Source organism: Sminthopsis crassicaudata, chromosome 1, assembly GCF_048593235.1.
Source record: "Sminthopsis crassicaudata isolate SCR6 chromosome 1, ASM4859323v1, whole genome shotgun sequence".
NCBI lineage: Eukaryota > Metazoa > Chordata > Mammalia > Dasyuromorphia > Dasyuridae > Sminthopsis > Sminthopsis crassicaudata.
Window position 1 is genome coordinate 666269185 of NC_133617.1, and position 19736 is coordinate 666288920.

General features: G+C 41.9%; 1 protein-coding gene across 1 annotated transcript in view; it reads left to right on the plus strand.

Moving 5' to 3' along the window:
* Positions 1-19736, plus strand: part of OBSCN (obscurin, cytoskeletal calmodulin and titin-interacting RhoGEF) — a 318398-nt gene that overhangs the window by 163433 nt on the left and 135229 nt on the right. Inside the window, 7 exon segments of the mRNA XM_074282618.1 lie at positions 2520-2792; positions 4927-5193; positions 6242-6508; positions 7704-7976; positions 8855-9124; positions 12397-12666; positions 16317-16589. Of these exon segments, the coding sequence (XP_074138719.1) occupies positions 2520-2792; positions 4927-5193; positions 6242-6508; positions 7704-7976; positions 8855-9124; positions 12397-12666; positions 16317-16589 (1893 nt within the window).

Sequence of the window (19736 nt, forward strand, 5' to 3'; positions counted from 1 at the left end):
ATAAAATGTGGATAATAATAGCGCCTGCCTCCCAGGACTGTTATGAGAATTAAATGAGCTAGTAACCATAAAGTGCTTTGCACAATGCCTGGGAGGTCGTAGTAGACACATAATAAATTCTTTGCTCACTTTCTAGCTGCTGTGCTCAAGTGAGCTTCCTTCCCCTTCTAATCTTCAGTCTTCAAATGTGCCCAAGTTTTCTCATCCTTAAAAAATTCTCACTTGACCCCACTACTCTCCGCATCAGTCTCATATTTTTCATCCTTTTCATTGTTTAACTCCTTTCTCAATGCAATGATAGAGGGGTTAAGGGGAGAGGGAGAATTTGGCACTTGAAATTTTTTTTAAGTTTAAAATAAATAAATAGCATTTGGAAAATTTAAGAAAAAAGAAAAAAACATTTACAAAAGGTATCTCTACTTCCTCTCCTCTCCCTCTCTTCTCAACTCTTTTCTCTTACGTATGACCTCATCATTCAACTGAAATTGCTCTCTCCAAAGTCACCAATGAGCTCATACTTGTCAAATCCAATGACTTTTCCTCCTTCTTCATCCTTCATGATCTGACTTGAACCTCTAATCCTAGTGATCACATTCTTCTCCTGAATGCTGTATCTTGACTAAAAGTTTTTGTGACAGCTCTAAATTCACTCTCTTTTCTCTCTCCTCCTCCTCCTCTTCCTCCTCTTCCTCCTCCTCCTCTTCCTCCTCCTCCTCCTCCTCCTCTTCCTCCTCCTCCTCCTCCTCCTCTTCCTCCTCCTCTTGCTTCTCTTAAACAACTACCATTCTTCTAATTACCCAGGTTCATGACCTTAAAGTGATCCTTGATTCTTCTCTCCCCTTTACCTTCACATCCAATCAGTGGCCAACCTTTCTCACATCAAACTCCATATATAACATCTTTGGTATTAATCCCTTTCTCTCTCATCTCTTCTCATCACTCTGCTTCAAGACTTTGTCTCCTCTCTCCTGAATGGTAGCAGCTACCTCTTAATTAGTGTCTTTGCCTTGAACCTCTCTCCTTTGCAATTCATCCTCCACATGGCTTCCAAAGTAATATTACTAGAGCATAGTTCTGATGATACCACTCCATATTGCTGTCTTCGGCATTTCATTTTTGAGAGCCTTTCATACCTCTTGAAATAACTCCCTGCTCTATGAAATCTTAAGCCATCATATTCCAAAGGTCTTTTTCCTAGATACTTTTAAGTCCATTCTCCCCCAAATTAATGTTTCAATTAATGTGTGGATTTCTTTTCCATGTTTAACTTTCTTACCTGGGAATTCCCTATGTAAATGACTTTAGATGTACAATCCCTGTATCTTTCCAAAGCCATATTCCCATGATACTTTCCATCCCATGAAGTATCAAGGACATCTCTGAGATCAAAATTTCCCCTTTATGTTAAAATCTTTTAGTTACCTCATTTGTTACTCATACATTATACATTTATGTTTAGAGATCTGAGTTATATCTCTGACTTCTTAGATACTATCACGTGTGAACAATCTCCCCTTTTTTGCTATTATATTTTTCCTTCTTTGGTATCTGTTCCTCTCTATGGTATTTGTTTAGACTTTTTCCTTCTCCTTCCCCTTTCTTTTTTCAACAATCATTCTCAATCAGATTCTTAGGACTCCAGGAAGATTTCTATTTATTAGCCCGTCTGAAGCATACTCCATATCCTGGCCATTCCTACATCTTAAACCATGGTCTAGAAATTTAAATCTTATTGTCAGATATCATTTTCTTAACCAGCTCTCCCCTTCCCCAAACCACTTTTCATTTTGGAAATGACAGTAATGAAAACACCATAGGTGCCCTAAGATCTTCATTTTCTTGACCAAGAGTTAAAACCCCCTAAAATGCTCATCAGTTTCCTCTGGTTGGAATCACTGGTCTCCAAATGAATTTTCAAGAAAGGGAATTGTTTATCAGGTTTGTTGTAGAAGTCAGATTGCTATCTCTACACACAAATGTGGCAATGAGCAATGAGGAATTTGCAAGGATACAACAAACAGATCCTGCACCACCTTTGGGAACTTACTGTGTTTACTGATCTTCTGTCCAATTTTGTGATTTCCTCCAAGTTCATGCAGCAAGATAAGAGTAAGAGAAAAGGTGATAGGTAATGGGAATAATCCGTGTTGGACTTTGTCAAGGCATGATCTGTGATGATTAAGGGATTCAAGAGTAAAGGACAATGTAGAGTAAAATGGGCTCACCAAGAAGTCAATATTAGGAAGAGAGGAGAGGATAGCCAGAGGAGTGGTTGATGTTCTGGGATAGTACTAAGGGAGAAAAAGCTAAGCAGAGGAGTTGGTAAAATTTCTTTGGAGTTAGGGGCTGCCCTCATGGATTTTCATTAATCACCTGAGCCACCTTTATCTGTATAACTCCCTTTTCTCTCATGGGTGAAGGAGCTGATCTAACCAGCTTGTATCAAAGGTGGAGATGCTAGAGTGGACCGAGGAAGACTCTCAGTGACCTTCCCCCTCTCCCTTTGCCCTTCACCCCAGAACCTGAAGTGACCATCGTTAAAGGACTGACAGACATGGAGGTATTTGCCGATGAGGACGTTGAATTCCGCTGTGAGGTATCCAGGGAGCAGGCAGGAAACGTGGAGTGGAAGCTTCAGGGCCTGCCCCTGCAGACCAATGAGATGAATGAGATCTCAGTGGTGGGAGGCCGGACACACACGCTGAAGCTGAGGAATGTCACACCAGAAGACACGGGAACTATCTCCTTCTCTGTGGGTCGCCACACATCAACAGCTGAGCTCATTGTTAAAGGTAGCTGGGTGGGCCATCCCTAGGAGAAGGTGGGGAAACCAGGACATGGAGAAACAGAAACTTTCAGCAGTGTGGTCAAAGGGTCAGCTGGGATGTTGAAGCATTCCCAGTCAATACATATTCACTGAAAATCTGCCAAGTGTCTAGTTCTTCTGCCATGCATTAGCTGTGCAAAGGACCCAATTCAATATAGCATTATTAAGTATCTTCATAATGTTTGTTTTTTTGTGTTTTTCCCCCTGAGGTAATTGGGATTAAGTGACTTGCCCAGGGTCACACAGCCAGGACGTGTTAAGTGTCTGAGGCCTCAAGTGTCAGGTCCTCCTGACTTCAGGGCTGATGCTCTATCTACTGCAGCACCTAGCTGCCTCACTTAGTAGAGAATATTGTACTGTTTGCTGGGGGAGATTTAAGCTTCAGATTCAGTATAGTTCCACAAGTATTTTATTAAGTGCCTACAGCCTACAGGATCCTTTTCTGGGTATTGGTGATAACTAGGATGTTTAAGACACAAACTATGCGCTAGAGGAGTTTACATTCTACTAATAGTAGAAACATAATATTTCTTAGATGAGTGTGTTACAAATTAAGTTGTGATGGGACAAAGGAAAGTTGTGAACTTTGTACTCTGGGAGATTGAGGAGGGAGAGATCCCTTTTAGCTAGACCTTGAGGGAATGGATGAGGTTAGGCATTAGGAAAGGCTCTGTGGAAGAAGTAGCCCCTAAAGTGGATCTTGATGGAAGAGGATTTCAGTGTATGGAGATATAGTGAGGGAGAACTCTAGTCATGGGGAACAACCTGAACAAACAGTGCTGTCCTAAAGCTGGGGGCTGATTGTTAAATTTTCAGTGTAGTAAACTGGTATTGGTAAATTGGTAAACACTATTCAATCAGAGCATGATTTATTGTTTTGTTGATTGTCTAGGCTTAAGAAAGATATGGAGAAAATATCAGAAGTACAGATTAAACTTAAAAGTGTGTTGTGCATAAATTTCCTCCACCTCCAAGATGGTTGCTAAATATTTACCAGCATGTCCTGTATGTAAGTGCAGCTCCAAAGAGATGAAACTCCAGCTAAGGAGAGCAGACAGAGCACCAAATGACTCTGTTACTTCATTTCTAAAATGGGCAAGATAAAAACTATACTACCTCACTCAAGATTATTATGAAGACAATATTTTAAAACCTTAAGGTACTATGCAAATAATAGGTCTATAGGGAGAAAGATTTAAATCCTAACTTAGATGCAATCTACTCTGTGAAGGACTTTCTCCTTTCTTCCAGGCAATTAGGGGGGTTCAGTGGGTAGAGCATCGGACTTGGAATCAGGAAGTTCTTAGTTCAAATTTGACCTAAGACATTAGCTGTATGAGCCTGAGCAAGTAACTTTACCCTGTTAGCCTCAATTTCCTCATCTGTAAAATGAGCTGGAGAAGGAAATGGCAAACCATTCTGATATCTGCCAGGAAAATTCCAAATGCAATAAGGAAGAGTAGGACACAAGTAAAATTAATAAACCCCAAAAACTACATAAATAGTTGGCACTATATAAATGCTGGCTGAAAATGGTCTCTTCTCAAATTTCTAGCACTTTGCCTGAACCCTACCTTTGTACTTATCTCAGTCTTCCCTGCATCATAGTCAATAAATATTTACTAAGCACTGGTGTTTAGGTATATCTTTAATCTCTGTTAGATTGTCTGATTCTTAAAAATAGGTTGTATATCCCCACCTCAAAGCATCTATCTTTGCATATAGTAAGTGATTAATAATTATGTATAGAATGAAAAATGTTCATTGAGTTGGATAGAAGATATTCTTCCTAAGAATAGAATTCATAATTTGCCCAGGGGAAAGGTAAGTAGAGGAGAGAGCAAATGATTCACAAGGTCAGGGAAAGCCCAAGATTTGATGTCAAATCATAGCACTGTCGCTTCCTGGCTATATGACCTGAATATATTACCTATCACCCCTCTCTAGACTTCAATTATAGGCCCTTCTATAAAATGGGGGGCCGGAGGGGATTGGAGAGAATAAGACCAATTGTTTTCTAAGATACTCAAGGGGCCAGAACTCCATGAATCATGCACTTAAGGCTCCCCATTATTCATAGTCCTTCTTCTTGCTTCCAGCTTCACCTCCTGCCTTCTCCGAGAAGCTGCAGAACATGGAGGCCAAGGAAGCCTCCTCAGTCACCCTCCGCTGTGTTCTGGCCTCTTCTGGGGCCCAGGTGGAGTGGAGGAAGAGTGGGGAGAAGATCACCCCCAGCGCCAAGTATGAGCTCCAGCAACAGGGCAGGGTCCACACCTTGAGGATCCACCACCTCACCCCTGACGATGAGGGTGAATACACGTGTGAGAGTGGAAAGGAGAAGACCACAGCAGCTTTGACCATCCAAGGTAATATGGGGATCACTGGAGCAAAAGGGGAGAGAGGAAAGGGTCCCATTAGTCTGTGTGCTCCTGGTTCTTTATAGATTTGTTTGCATGTTGCCCTCCCTTTTAGATTGTAAGCTGCTTAAGAACAGGGACTGTCCTTTGCCTCTTTTTGTATCCCTAGCACTTAGCACAGTGCCTGGCTCACAATAGGTGCTTAATAAATGTTCATTGATTGATTGATTGACTGGACAGACCTAGAAAGACTTCCACTTAAGGCTAGGCATAGGAAGAAATATATCCTAAGTAGAAGAATCCTAACAGTGGAAATATTTTCAAAGCATTTAACCACTTTCCAAAGTACTTTTTCATTCATTCATTATTTTATTCTTTTGTATTTATCAAGTGTCTGCTTTGTGGCAAGCTCTATGCTAAATGTTTTACAAATATTATCTCACACATGCTATATTCACTTCTTTTTTCCATTTTATTCTCTTGTGATTTTTCCCTTTTGTTCTAATTTTTCTCTTCCAACATGATTCATTAATAAATGTGTGTTTAAAAAGTTAATATACAACAATAACAAAAATATTAAAAAGTATTATCTCATTTGATCCCCACAATAATCCTGGAAGTTAGGTTGGGAAAGAGAGCATTCTGTCTATTTGACAGATGAGAAAACAGCAAGTTGTGTATTTTACCTGGTTACACAATAACCAGTTAAAATCTGCTGCTTACTAGCTAGGTGACCTTTGACAAGTAATTTATTTATTCTAAGTCTCAGTTTCATCATCTGTATAATGAAAAAATTGGGCTAAATGATGTTCAAGGTACTCTCCAGCTCTAACATATTATAATGATATGATTCTGTACCCCAAAGTTCTTTGTAGAATGCAGGAAACAGTGGATCTTCTGGCATGGCTATACATGTGCCCAGGAGGGCTATGGAGTCAGATATATGCTGGCGGTCAATCAGATCCTGTCCCTTCCCTGCTTTAATCCTGTTTGCAGCCAGAGTATCTTATCTTTGTTTCTGCTGTGTGACCCAGTATGTCTGTCCGCTGCATTCCAGCTTCCCCAGCCCTCTTCAAGCATGAACTACAGCCCCAGGTGGCCTCAGAGGGAGCTGTGGCCATTCTGCGGGCCGAGCTCTCCAAGCCCGATGCCCCAGTCTCCTGGAAACGGGGGTCCGTTCGACTTCAGCCCAGTGCCAAGTATGAGATGAGGCAGGATGGGGCGATGGTAGAACTGATCATTCGAGACCTGCAGCCCTCAGACGCTGGCAGCTATACCTGCGACTCCAAGGACCAGCAGACAACAGCCACTCTAAGCATTGCAGGTGACCAGGCAGTGATCTCCCTTCCCTATTGCCCGTGTCCCTTGTATTTCAGGGACCCTGCCTTTGCCCTCTTTGTACTTTGTCCCTTCTGCACACCTCCATGACCCATATAAATATATATATATATATACACACACACACACACACACACAGACACACACCTCCATGACCCATATATACACACACACACACACACACAGACACACACACATATACACACACCTCCATGACCCATATACACACACACACACACACATATACACACACCTCCATGACCCATATATATATACACACACACACACACACACACATATACACATACCTCCATGACCCATATATATACACACACACACACAGAGACACACACGCACACACACACACACACACACACACACACATATATTTTAACAGCCAAACATGTTAAGTCCAAGATCACATAGCTAATAAGTCAAGGTCAGGATCAAAACCTAAGCTCACTCTGAAAACCACTGGCTCTAATTTCTCAAATGCATTTGTCTTTTTTCTTATGTTGGAATGAATTATTATTATTTTTTTCCTCTAAGATCTTCCAAAAACCCATAAGCAATGTAGAATCAATTGGCTCTCATAGTATGGTTTTTAATTCAATCAGTTAAGGATATTGGGTGGGATGGGACTAGATGGGAATCATGGGAGGCTCCAGGAGTTCCTATTTCAGCCACATAGCCATGTGACTTTAGATTTTATTATTCTCATCCATCAAATGAGAAGGGTTAGACTGAGAAAGATTGGTCTCTAAAGTGCATCTCCTTTGGCTCCATCTGTTCTTATTTGTCTTCCATCAGAGAGGGGATGCCAAGACATGCAAGTGAATTGAATTTGAGGGAGGGAGGGCTGTGTAAAGTCACCTGCCTCACTTTCCTCTCCTGAGCCATCTGGGTCCAGTGGCCAAATACAGATTAGGATGAATGGACATGGCGCTGGATACAATGGGAAATCCGGCCTTTTTAAGCTAAGGTCTTTAACAGGTCTCAGTTTTATGTAAAATTATATGCAAAGGAAATGTGGCCCTCTCCTTGGAGAGTCCCTGGGCTGATGGCAAAGATCTAATCCCTGACCTTAGAGAGCTAGTTCTCAGATTGAGGGGAAAAGGGATGAGTGACTTCCTACCTGCATTAGAGAGTTGATGTCTTGCTCTCTGTGACCTCTTCCCCAGCGCCTGAGGTCACCATCATCGAGCCCCTTCGGGATGTGCAGCTGTGCGAGGGAGAGGATGCCAAATTTGTGTGCCGGCTGTCGAGGGCCCCGGGACAGGAGGTCCAGTGGCGCCTGGGTGGCGTGCCCCTCCAATCCAATGAGATGAACGAGATCACCGCGGAGCGAGGCACCCTCCACACACTCACCCTCCGGAAGGTGACTGTGGAGGATGCTGGAGTGGTCAGCTTTCACGTGGGGACCAGCAGCTCCCAGGCCCAGCTTTGTGTCACAGGTCAGCCCCCTCAGTGGGAAGTCCCTGTTGTACTCCTAAAACTCCTTGGAATACTGTTCCTCCTCTTGGAATGGTATAATAAAAGGATCCCTGGGCCTGGAGGACCTAGGAGCTAATCTGCTCAGCTGCCTATGGTGTCAGCTTGAACAAACAACTTCTCTTACATTAACCCTCCATTTTCTCATGTGGAAGAGGGGGGCTTAGACTAAATGACCTCCTGGGTTCTATCTGAGCTCCCCTAGCTCCAACCTGTACTTACCCAGCTGCCTTCTAATGCCTTTGCCTACCCCTTCAGCTGCTTTTCCCTAATAACTCTTCTATTCTCCATTCAATGTCCACACTCTCCAAACCATGAAGATCTGGCCGTGAGGCTCCCCATTAGCCAACAGAGTAATGTGGTGGCCCATTGGGCATGATAACAGAGGCAGGGATCCAGAACAAAGGAGGAGACTACCCAAACAGTGCTTTTCCCTTCATACTTAAGAGCAGTAAAAGATGACTGTTTATAATGATTTAAGGTTTATAAAGCACTTTACACATATTACCTCATTTGATCCTTACAACAGCTCCAGAAGTAGATACTGCAGGTGCTGTTGTGCTTTAGAGGAGAAAGCTCAAGTGGTTTTGGTCACCAAGGGGTAGATGCAAAATTCAAAACATGTCTTTTCTGCCCAGGGTTGCATGGTGCTACTGTGTGACATAGGTAAAAGGATGGATGGGGGGATGACTGTGAAAGTGATGGAGACAGAGTCTCGAGTCTGTCCCAGTGGATTGAAATTCCCAGATACATCTTGGAAGGATTCACTGATCTAAGTCCCAACAAAATTAGTTTTGAATAAATGTAAATTAAACTGACCCAAACTGGAAATTCCCCCTAGGAGTGACACCTATACACTTCCAAGAAGAACTCCAGGATGTCACTTCAACAGAGCAAGGCACAGCCATCCTACATTGTGAAATTTCCACACCTGGCACCCTTGTGGAATGGAGAAAAGGAGGGCAGGTCCTGAAGGCCAGTGCCAAGTATGAGATCCGCCAGGTGGGCACCCGGGCTGAACTCATCATCCACACCTTGGAGGCAGAAGATGCTGGCGCTTACACCTGCATTGCGGGAGACAAACAGAGCACAGCCACTGTCTCCATACAAGGTTAAATGGGCATGGGTGGGAAGGATGGGGTCACCAGCTCAGAATTCTTAGATGGACATTATTTAGGAGGGCACATCATCCTACAGTGACCAAATGAACCTCCTTAATGCTCATCTCTGGCATCTGAGTTCCTCAAAATCCATCTCCAAAAAGACACAGTTCCATTGAGACCACATAAATAAATACACAACATGTTGTATTTAGGCTATACAGCTGGGTTAGCCTAGATTTTGCCTGTTTGGAAGCCCCTAAGTAACATTTTATGGAAGACTATAGTTGTCCCCAAGTTGTTAAAACTGAAAGAGACATCATTAATTTTAAAGGAGAGATTTTTTGTGTTTGTGTTTTTGGAGAAGATGGATATGAAATAAATGTATGTAGAATAAGGGGGAATCAGTGGGTTTAGTTTTGTTTAAACTTTTTAAAAGCTATAGACAAAATCTCATATCAAAGTCTTTTTTATAAAACTGACTAACCAAAAGTCTGGGTAGAATTAAATATCTTAGTAAAAAATTCAATTCAGTTCAAAAAAGCAAAGTACCTACTATGTGCCTGATGCTAAAAAAGATACCAAGTTAAAAAAAAAAAAAAAGACACAGTTCCTGCTATTGAGAACCTTAGATCCTCCTGGGGGATAAATACATATACGCAAATACCATAAAAAGGGAGAGCACAATGGGGCCATGGGGAGACACAGACCCAGTGCTCTAAGAGAATGTGTGGCCAGAGTGGTATAAAGAGACACGAAATCTCAGTGGGCAAGGAGAAGCAAAGCAGATAAGTAAAGCTAATTTAGATCAGTGGATATCTTGAGGAAAAAATGGATTTCTGTAGTGTTTGCTTCAATTTCTATTTGGATGGGTCAGAAATATGCTCATTTCTAATGAAAGTCAACTCATAAAGTAGACAAAATTGAAGGCAGCTGCTAGCTTGCGGAGTGCAGTGGTTAGAGTTCCTGGGCTGGAGTCAAGAAAACCTGAGTTCCAATACGGCCTCAGATGTGTGATCTCGGACAGTCACTCAACCAGTTTGCCTGTTTTCTCAGCTATAAAATGGGGATAATAATAGCATTTACTTCCCAGGGTTGTTGTGAGGCTCAAATAAGATAATAATTTTAAAGTGCTCAGCCCAGGGGATGGCTAGGTGATGCAGTGGATAGAACACCAATCCTGGAGTTCAAATCTAGCCTCAGTTACTTACCAGTTGTATGATCCTGGGCGTGTCACTTAACCCATTCCTCCCACCCCCTCAAAATAATTAAGATAATTAAAGCTTAACACAATGCCTCGTACACAATAGGCACTATATTAGTTATTATTATAATGTCATTCTGCCTGTTGAAAAAATAGGATATTTGCCATATCTATCTATCTTAGTTTCTTTCTTTCTTTCTTTCTTTCTTTCTTTCTTTCTTTCTTTCTTTCTTTCTTTCTTTCTTTCTTTCTTTCTTTCTTTCTTTCTTTCTTTCTTTCTTTCTTTCTTTCTTTCTTTCTTTCTTTCTTTCTTTCTTTCTTTCTTTCTTTCTTTCTTTCTTTCTTTCTTTCTTTCTTTCTTTCTGTCCATCTATCTATCATCTATCTATCTATCTATCTATCTATCTATCTATCTATCTATCTATCTATCTATCTGTCTGTCTTATTCATAAGTTCCCAGAGGCATCACTCTCAGCCCAAGGAACAAGTATGTCAGTAAAATGTTTGGCACTGTAGTTAGCTACAATTCTCAAAGGAATTATCAGTAAGAAGTCAAGGGTCTGAGAATCTTCCTTCAAAGCCCTTATGGAGAACAAGGAGAATTTAGAAGTGACCTGCAGAGAGTTTGTGTTGCTTGTGTTTCTGCCAATACCAAGCAGCACTTAAATATATCCACAAAGTGAAAGTGGAAGGACTGGAGAGGCATATCCTTGTTCTCTACATTATCAGGGAAAATGGATGGAAACCCAAAAGAAGAAAAATAGTTTCAGGAAATAAGAAAAAAAACTAAAGAATAAGAAGGGAGCCGAGATGATTGTCTGTGGTCTTTCAGTGATGGCAGAAAGCAGGAGACCTGGTACTGAAAAGTGCAAATGTCCCAAATTTTTTTACAAATGGAAGAAGACAGAGGACTCAATGTATGCCAGCTGACTTCTATTCTTGGTAAAATTCTAGGGCACATCATTAAAGGGATAGTTTGTGAGCATGTGCGAAGAAAGGAGGGATCTTTGAAAAACCAATGTGGTATAAGGTTTTTGATTAATAGATTTGCTTGATGGGTTGGACATTTTTACAAAGAGATGAGCCTTTAATTGGTACTTTGGTTGTATTTGCCTAAGAAAGGTATGGACAGAAGTCAAAAGATCTGGGTTTAAATATGCATCCAACATTTATTAACTGTGGGACTTTGGACAAGTTCTTAAATTTATCAAGGTCATGGTTTCTTCACCTATAAAATGAGAGGGCTGAGCCATTTGGCTTCTGAAATTCCTTCTAGTTCTAAAATTGTAATAAAAGGGAACAAAAGTCCTGAAAGTTTCTTCTGTGGAAGACTTTTAGACACTGGGGAAATTGTAATTGAAAAGACAGGAAAGGGAATGATGCTAATTGGTTATGGACTATTGTAAGTCCTTTATGTGTTTCCTGTATTATTTATGTATTCCTATAAATCCTTTGAAATGGTTGCGCATTTTCCATTTTTTACTCGATATATACATTGTTACTTTGAATGCTTACATAGAATCTGGGGGTCCTTTTTTGGATATTTAGACTAGAGCTATATTCAGAGATTTTCCCAGTGCAAACTTTGGATGAAGACATAATGAGCCAAGGAGATATTAATCTTTGGATTTATTCCAAAAATTGAACCTAGTCTGTGTAAGCCAGAGCAGAGGGCAGTGGGGCATAAAATTAAGAGTTTGGACAAGTTGATTTTTAAGAACATTCCCTACCAACTCTTGAGCCTATAACCCTATAAAGTTTTTTTTTTTTTTTTAACCATACTGATCTAAACCAATTCCAAGTTATATATTTTGGAGTCTTTGTGTGGGGTGTGTGGTGGGTGTGTGTGTGTGTGTGTGTGTGTGTGTGTGTGTGTGTGTGTGTGTGTGTGTGTGTGTATGTGTGGTAATTGAGGTTAAATGACTTACCCAGGATCACACAGCTAGTAACTCTTAAATGTCTTAAGCCTTTCTGACTCCAGGGCCAGTGCTCTATTCACTATACCATTTAGCTGCCCCTAAAGTTATATATTTTGAATAAATGTTCATTGAAGTGAACTGAAGTAGAAATTCCCTCCAGCAGCAACACCTGTACACTTTCAAGAAGAACTCCAGGATGTCACTTCAACAGAGCAAGGTACCGCCATCCTGCACTGCAAAATTTCTACACCTGGCACCCCTGTGGAATGGAGAAAAGGAGGGCAGGTCCTGAAGGACAGTGCCAAGTATGAGATCCGCCAGGTGGGTACCCAAGCTGAACTCATCATCCACACCTTAGAGGCAGAAGACGTTGGCGCTTACACCTGCATCGTGGGAGACAAGCAGAGCACGGCCACTGTCTCCATACAAGGTTAGGCTGGGGTGGTGAGAGATGGGAGTTGGGGAGGGAAGGGGGGGAGTGTCACAAATTCAATGGTTTTGGATGGATGTGATATCTGAGGCAGGTCACATGGTTCTATTGACATTACTTAAGGACACTAACAGGTAGCACAGTTGGGCTGACCACTGGTCTACCTGAGATTTTTGCTTCTACTTGTGGTACTGAGAAATATTTTTGTGTGAGAATATGGTTGCCTTCCAAGTTGTCACCCTCCAAAGATACTTCATGAACTTTAGCAGAGAGTTCTGAATCCATTATATCTAGTTTTGGTGGGTGGAAGATACATATGAAATTTAGAAAACATGCTATAGTAAATTGAACTCTGTATGAAAATATGCTATTCTATTCCAACAATTCTTTTAAAAGCCTTGATAAAGAACCTTGCCCATAGTTTATGGAAAGTCTCTAAACAATTAAATCCACTGCTTTCCCCTCACCTATTTACTAAGAGCCCACTGCTCTTATGCAATTCATTGGGGATTTAAAAAATTGAAATTTAGCATAATCTCTGACTTAAAGGAGTTTAAAATCTATCAGGGAACAGGAGTGGGAAGAATATAACATGAAAAAAATAATACAAGAATGATGTGATGGAGCCAAAGGTAAGAGCCATCCAAAGTATTCCACAAAACATCTAAGGAGGAATAGGTCATTGTCTACTGAAGGCATATCAGAGAAGTAAAGGAGATAGAACCTGATCTGGGCCTTTAAATTTGAGAAGAATTTCAGCAACTAGAAATTACTTTTTAAGAAATACATTGCAGATGGTGCTTAAGAGACTGCTCTCTTTCTAACATTATGATAAGGTAAGTGGAATTTATATTTTTATCCCCATTTTATAGATGAGAAAACTGAGACTTAGGGAAAAGAATGATTTCCTTAGGGCCATTTTGTTAATAAATACCAGAGCCAAGACTCAATCATAAATCTTCTGATTTAAAGGCTCTTTCCACTATACCATGAATTTTTATCTATATAGAGCAGGGCCATTGGACAATATCCAAATGGGCAATTATCCACATATAGAACTCAAACAGTGGGAGATTGTTGTATATAGCTTTCAGTTCATCATTGCCTATGGTTGCCTTAGCAAATGATTTCGCAGGCTTTAAACAATCCACACACCAGACATTTCCCATCCCTCATCTGCCTCAAGAATTCTTCATCTGGGATCCACAAGTCCCAAAGAGGTCCACTATGTGTTTTCTGAGTTGTTTGTGGATTGTGGTAAGTTCTTTTACCTTATTTTGCATTTATTGGGATTTAAAGAAAAGACTGTTCTGAATTCAGAATATACACCAGAATATACACTGTAACCCCAAAGAGTCTGTGAAAAGAAGTCAGGGCAACAAGGATTTATTAAGTGATTCCAATATACCAGACACTATGCTGTGTCTGAGATACATAGAATCAAAAAGAAAGACTATTCCTGCCCTCAAGGAGCTTACATTCTAATTCAGAAAGGTAATACATAGAAGGAAATTGAGATGTGGGGATCAGTTTCAGAGAGTCCAAGAACCTTAAAAATTATTTTGATAATTGTATTCATTATATCTAATTTCCTTCATAATCTCATATATATTTTATTTATTTTATGCACTTAAAATATTTCTGAGAATAGTTCCATAGGCTTTACTAGATTGGCAGAGGGGTCCATAACACAGAAGAAGGTGAGAACTCTTACTCTAGAAACTAGCCCTCTTATCTTTTTAATGTTAAGGAAAGGACATGTGTCCAAATCATTGCTTTCAAAAACTCTTCTGGGTAATGAAATGCCAATCCAGAGCAGATGCACTGAAGCCTCAAAGGCTCAGTAAGCAGGCAGACTCAATTCAACAAAACTAACATCCCTATCAATCACTCAATTAGCATTTATTAAGCACTTGCTATGTGCCAGGTACAACACTATGTGCTGGGCTACACAAAATGAAACAGAAAGCTGCCCATTTCTCTAGGCATTTTTACTGGAGAATAATAATAATAATCTGAGCTAATGTTTCTAAGACCTTTAGTGGTTGACTTATATTCTACTGGCTACCATTTTTCTCTGCTAGCACAGATAATAAGTATTTGGCCACATATGTCGTTTTCATGTCGATATTGAAAAACAGTCTTTTGACTCTTCAAACTCTTCATTGCCCTTTATGGACAGTATCTCATTTAATCTTCAATCCTCAGTCCTGTGAAACAGGTGGTTCAGGAGTTATTATTCCCATTTTAAGGATGAGAAAACAAGCCCAGAGTGGGGAAGTAACACCAAATGGCAGAAGTAAGATGTAATCCTACAACTTTGAGTCTTTCCAACCTGCCAATCTTTCCAATTCCAATCCAGTCCAAGAAAGAAAAAACAGAAGGGTCAAAGGGGACACGTGAGCCCTTTTCAAATAGAAAACAAGAACAGACTTGTTTGAGAGTAATTTGGATGACAGAACTTCAATTGGTGGTCGGAAGTTACAAGGAGGTAAATTTGGGCTTAAGCTGAGGAAGTACTTCCAAATAATTAGAACTGTGCCATAATGGGAGCAGCTGCTTGTAAGCATAACAAGTCATCTTTATAATGTTGAAGAAATACTTTCTTCCACTTGAGTTTTTGAAGAAGGAAGGTCCTGCAAGTATTAACATCCTTCCTTTATAGATAATAGCAGTTTACATTTCTGTAGCACCTACTATGCTCCAGGCACTGTGCAAAGCATTTTTTTAAAAAACAGATAAAGTTACCTGCCTATAATCACAGAGACAATTTTTGAGACTGGATTTGAATCCAAACACCCTAATTTTAGGCCCAGAACTCTTTCCATGACACTGTCCTAGTGCTGAAGGCATTCTTGCCCTGGAGGTGGGTATGAGGTGGGAAGAGGCTGGGTTAGGAGGAGGGAGGGCAGCTAGGTCACTTGGAAGGTCTTCTAGCTTGAAGAGTCCTAGAATTCTACATGGCAGTTTTGTGGTTTGTCTGCTTGAGAATTGTAACTCCAGGGTACCATCCCCCACCCCACCCCTGCAATCAGGTGTGTGTGTGTGTGTGTGTGTGTGTGTGTGTGATGGCAGGCAAGGGCAGCTTCACACTGACCTGAACAAAATAAGTTTGGATATCCAAATGATGCTTTCTGCAGTGAGTACCAAAGGCTAGATAAGTAATCTAGTAGGTATTTGTTGAATAAATGAATGAATGAATGAATCCATGAATCACTTCAATCAGTATTTAAGGACCTACTATTGGAATCAGAATAGCACTATTGAGACCCTGCAACCACAAAGACAAAATAAAATAGTCTTTGCTGGTAGGGAGCTAACAAAGCACTGAAAAATTTTATATTCTCCTGGATAGGATTACTCTCTGTTAACACAGATGACAAACATTTGACCACATATGTAGTTTTATGCAAATATTATTGAAACTCTTTGACTCTTGAAACCCTTCAGCGTGCTCAAGTAAAGCCTGTGAAAAGATCCTGATTGTCAAATCCCAGATTCTTACAGTCCTGTTCCCTCTTTGTTCATTCATTCATTCATCCACTCATTTACTTGTTCATTTAGCCAGCATTTATTGAGTGACTACTGTATGGAAGGTCACATGTCAGGCACCAGCCCACACTCCCCTTTGTTCTCACTCTGTCACACAGAAGAGGAATTCCGGCTAGTGCACGGTTTACAGAATGTCGACGTCTTTGTGGGTGAGGCAGCCATCTTCTCCTGTGAGTTGTCTGCCAGGGGCATCGGCGGGGCCCGCTGGTGGCTGGATGGGACTCTGCTCCAGGATGGTCCCTTCAGTTCAATTTCCGTGCATGGCGGGACAGTCCACACCCTGACGCTCAGGGACCTGGGGCCCCAGGACTCAGGGACCATCACCTTCCGGGCGGGGTCTCTTGTATCCTCAGCTAAATTATTAATCAAAGGTATTTGGTCTTTGGAGGGGGATCCCCCACTCCTGCCTCCATCCCCTGAGTGGCCTTCATGCTAGTGCTTCTGCATCAGATTACTGTTAAGAACCTCCTCGCCTACCAACCATCTGCATAAACCTCCTCTGGGTTGTGTTTTCTATCTTAGAAGACCTGGATGGAACTTTAACTTAGAAACACAGTGAGGTGATAAAAATAATCATCTCTAGCATTTATATGGCACTCTAAAATTCACAGTCATTTTACATTTACTGTTTCATTCAATGCTTCTAATAACCTTGGAAGGGCAATGCTCTTACTCTTCCCATTTTACAGATGAGGGAACTTGGGCTAAGAGAAGCAAGATCAGATCCAACACCTGGCAAGCATCTAAGAGGGATTTAACTTCAGCTCTGTCTAGTCCAACACTGTGCTTTCTAAGTGCTTTCTCTTTGTTATTCTTTTTCCCAGTTGCCCTGAAGCAGAGAAGGAAAGGTACATTGCTTTGGTTCAGTGGAAAAGAGCACTGGGTTTGTAGTCAGAAGACCGGAGTCCAAAATCTCAGCTCTACCACTTACATTTCTAAGTGACTTTGGACATGTCCCTTAACTCTTTAAGACCCAGTTTTTTCATCTGGAAAATAAGAGATGAATTAGATGACTTTTAAGGTCTCTTCCACTCAAAGTCTACATGTGTACCTTATCCACTGAGGGAGGGTTCAGGTTGGGGGAGAAGGAGGTATCTCCTTAAGGTAAAAGTCCTCTCCCTCCTAACTAGAAAGCACCACTGATGTTTCCCTATCTCTTCTTCTCCCAGATCAGTACCTTTCCAATTCCTTCTACATGTCCCCTCCTGTATTCCCATCCTAGTTAGTGTCTAGGTCTTTCTAGCACCAGTGAGGAAACAGGAAGCCTGGGTTTCAAGGGACAGGCTATCTGAGACAAGCTATGGTCTCTTCTACCAATGTCAGGACTTCCCTGATGGGCAGGAGTCACGGGCCATGTTAGTCGCTGACTTAGCCACCATTGTTCTGTTTTTTTCATTCAGCAGAGGAACACACTGCGTTGTATACTCAGGGAGACAGAAAGCAGATTCATGTGCAACTTGACTTCAAGGAGGTTTTCTTCTTCTTTTTTTTTTTTTTTCTGAGGCAATTGGGGTTAAGGGACTTGCCCAGGGTCACACAGCCAGGAAGTGTTAAGTGTCTGAGACCAGATTTGAACTCGGGTCCTCCTGACTTCAGGGCTGGTGCTCTGTCCACTGCGCCCCCTAGCTGCCCCGAGGTTTTCTTCTAATTAGAGATAGGAGATGCAGAAGCTCATCCAATAACTATTTGTTAAATACCTGTTATGTAGAATACAGTGGTTACCAGTGGAGGGTGTATTAGGATAAGTGAGCTGTGATCTCTGCCCTGATGGAGTCTGATCTGGCAAGGGTCGTGTAGCACCTATGTAAATCTGCAATACTGTAAAATCATGACTTCCTTTTTCTGCTTCACCCTGAAATTTGTGAAATGCTGTGCTCACAACGCTCTTGTGTTGTTGCAGTGCACATTATATTTTATAATGTTTTGTAGATAAGAAAACAGAGGTAAGTTCACATCCCCAGTAAGGGGCAGGACTCAGCCTCTTGTCCATGTTTTCCTGACTGTAAATCCAATGACCTAAGTATACACTCCCCAAGATCTGGGGTTGTCCTAGTGCGGGTTCTCCCTTCTCTGGCATAGATTGAACCCCACCCCATCCTTCTGTCCTGGCTCATCTTCATTATTTCCTGGGGCAAACACAAAAACAAAGCGCCCACACGTGATCCATCGTCGCCGGCCGCCCTGGGGTGACAAGGCTCTCGCAGCTTGGGCTTGGGGCCTTTGGACAACATAGCCCGTCAAAGCCCTTGTCCCACGGAGCCCAAGTGCGCACACCAGTCATCATCCTTCTGTGACCAGGAGCCAGACCCAGACAGCAAAGCCTGCCCAGCTGGGCAGGGTCAGCCAGGAGTTGTGCTGCACCTGCCTCAGCCCTGAGAACCAGTCGCCTCTCCCCCTTAGTGAGAAATTGAAGGTGTTAGCAAAGGTGCCATCATTTCACAATTAGTTACTATGGTTAAACATGTGTTGTAATATTGGTTATGGGCGCTAGAGGGCACTGCAGAGCTGCTGTCTCAGACCACAGGCTGTCTTTGTCAGTTTGGTCTCTGGTCAGTTTCATTAGTGAAACTGACCCTTCCCCATATGTGGAATTCGTCCCCCCAGCTTTCAGCTCCGGCCTGAGGAAGGCTCTTCTTCCCCTTCCCAGGAATCCCACAGAAAAGAATTCTGAAAGAGACAAGGGCGATCCTGCTTCATTCTCCCAATGCTACAAAGTTACCTGAGAAACAGTGTCTGCAGAGGAGCCCACTGATCTCCCTGAGCACGCGTGGGGGTTGGGGCGGGGACAGAACGGATTCCCAGCCCCAGTGTGATCCCCGGCTGCTGCTGCCTGTTACCATGGAATTTTAGGCCCGTGGGTCCTCCATTTTAGAGCCAGCCCAGAATGTCGAGTGGGAGGGACGGCAGGGGCCATCTCGTCCAACTCCAGGCGTGAGCAAGGCTCCCAGGGAGAGAGCAGCGACCTTTTAAATTAGTGGGAGGGCATGGCTTTCAGCCTCGAGTGTTCTGACCCCAGTCCCAGCATTATTTTTGTTCCATCCCACAATATCTGAAGTCTAAAGTTTGATTCTGTCAGTTTCCTTTCTAAGTACTCCCATATCATCCCTGTGATAATGTTTTCTAGATTTCAATCAGAAATTGAAATCAGGCTCACTGGGCTCTGTTCTCCTTTGGGGGACCTTTGTGCTTTTTTACCCTGTGATACCTCTTTTGTTTACAATTTCTCAGACAGTGGCTCAGCAAGGACATGCCCGTTCACTAAATGCCCCAGTATATGAATAATCTTGCTCTACTCAGATGGAGCATTATGGCAAAGTATTTCATTACGTGATACTGATTACAAGTACTGTAGGAATTCTGAGATGAGAAAGAGCACCCATGATCTAGAAGGGCCAGAGGGGGTTCTTGATGAAAGCAAGACCTGAGCTGAGCATTTAAGAATTGGTAGGATTTAGATAAATGGAAAGAAAGGGAGAAATACAAAATACACATACATAATACAAATACTCATAAACATT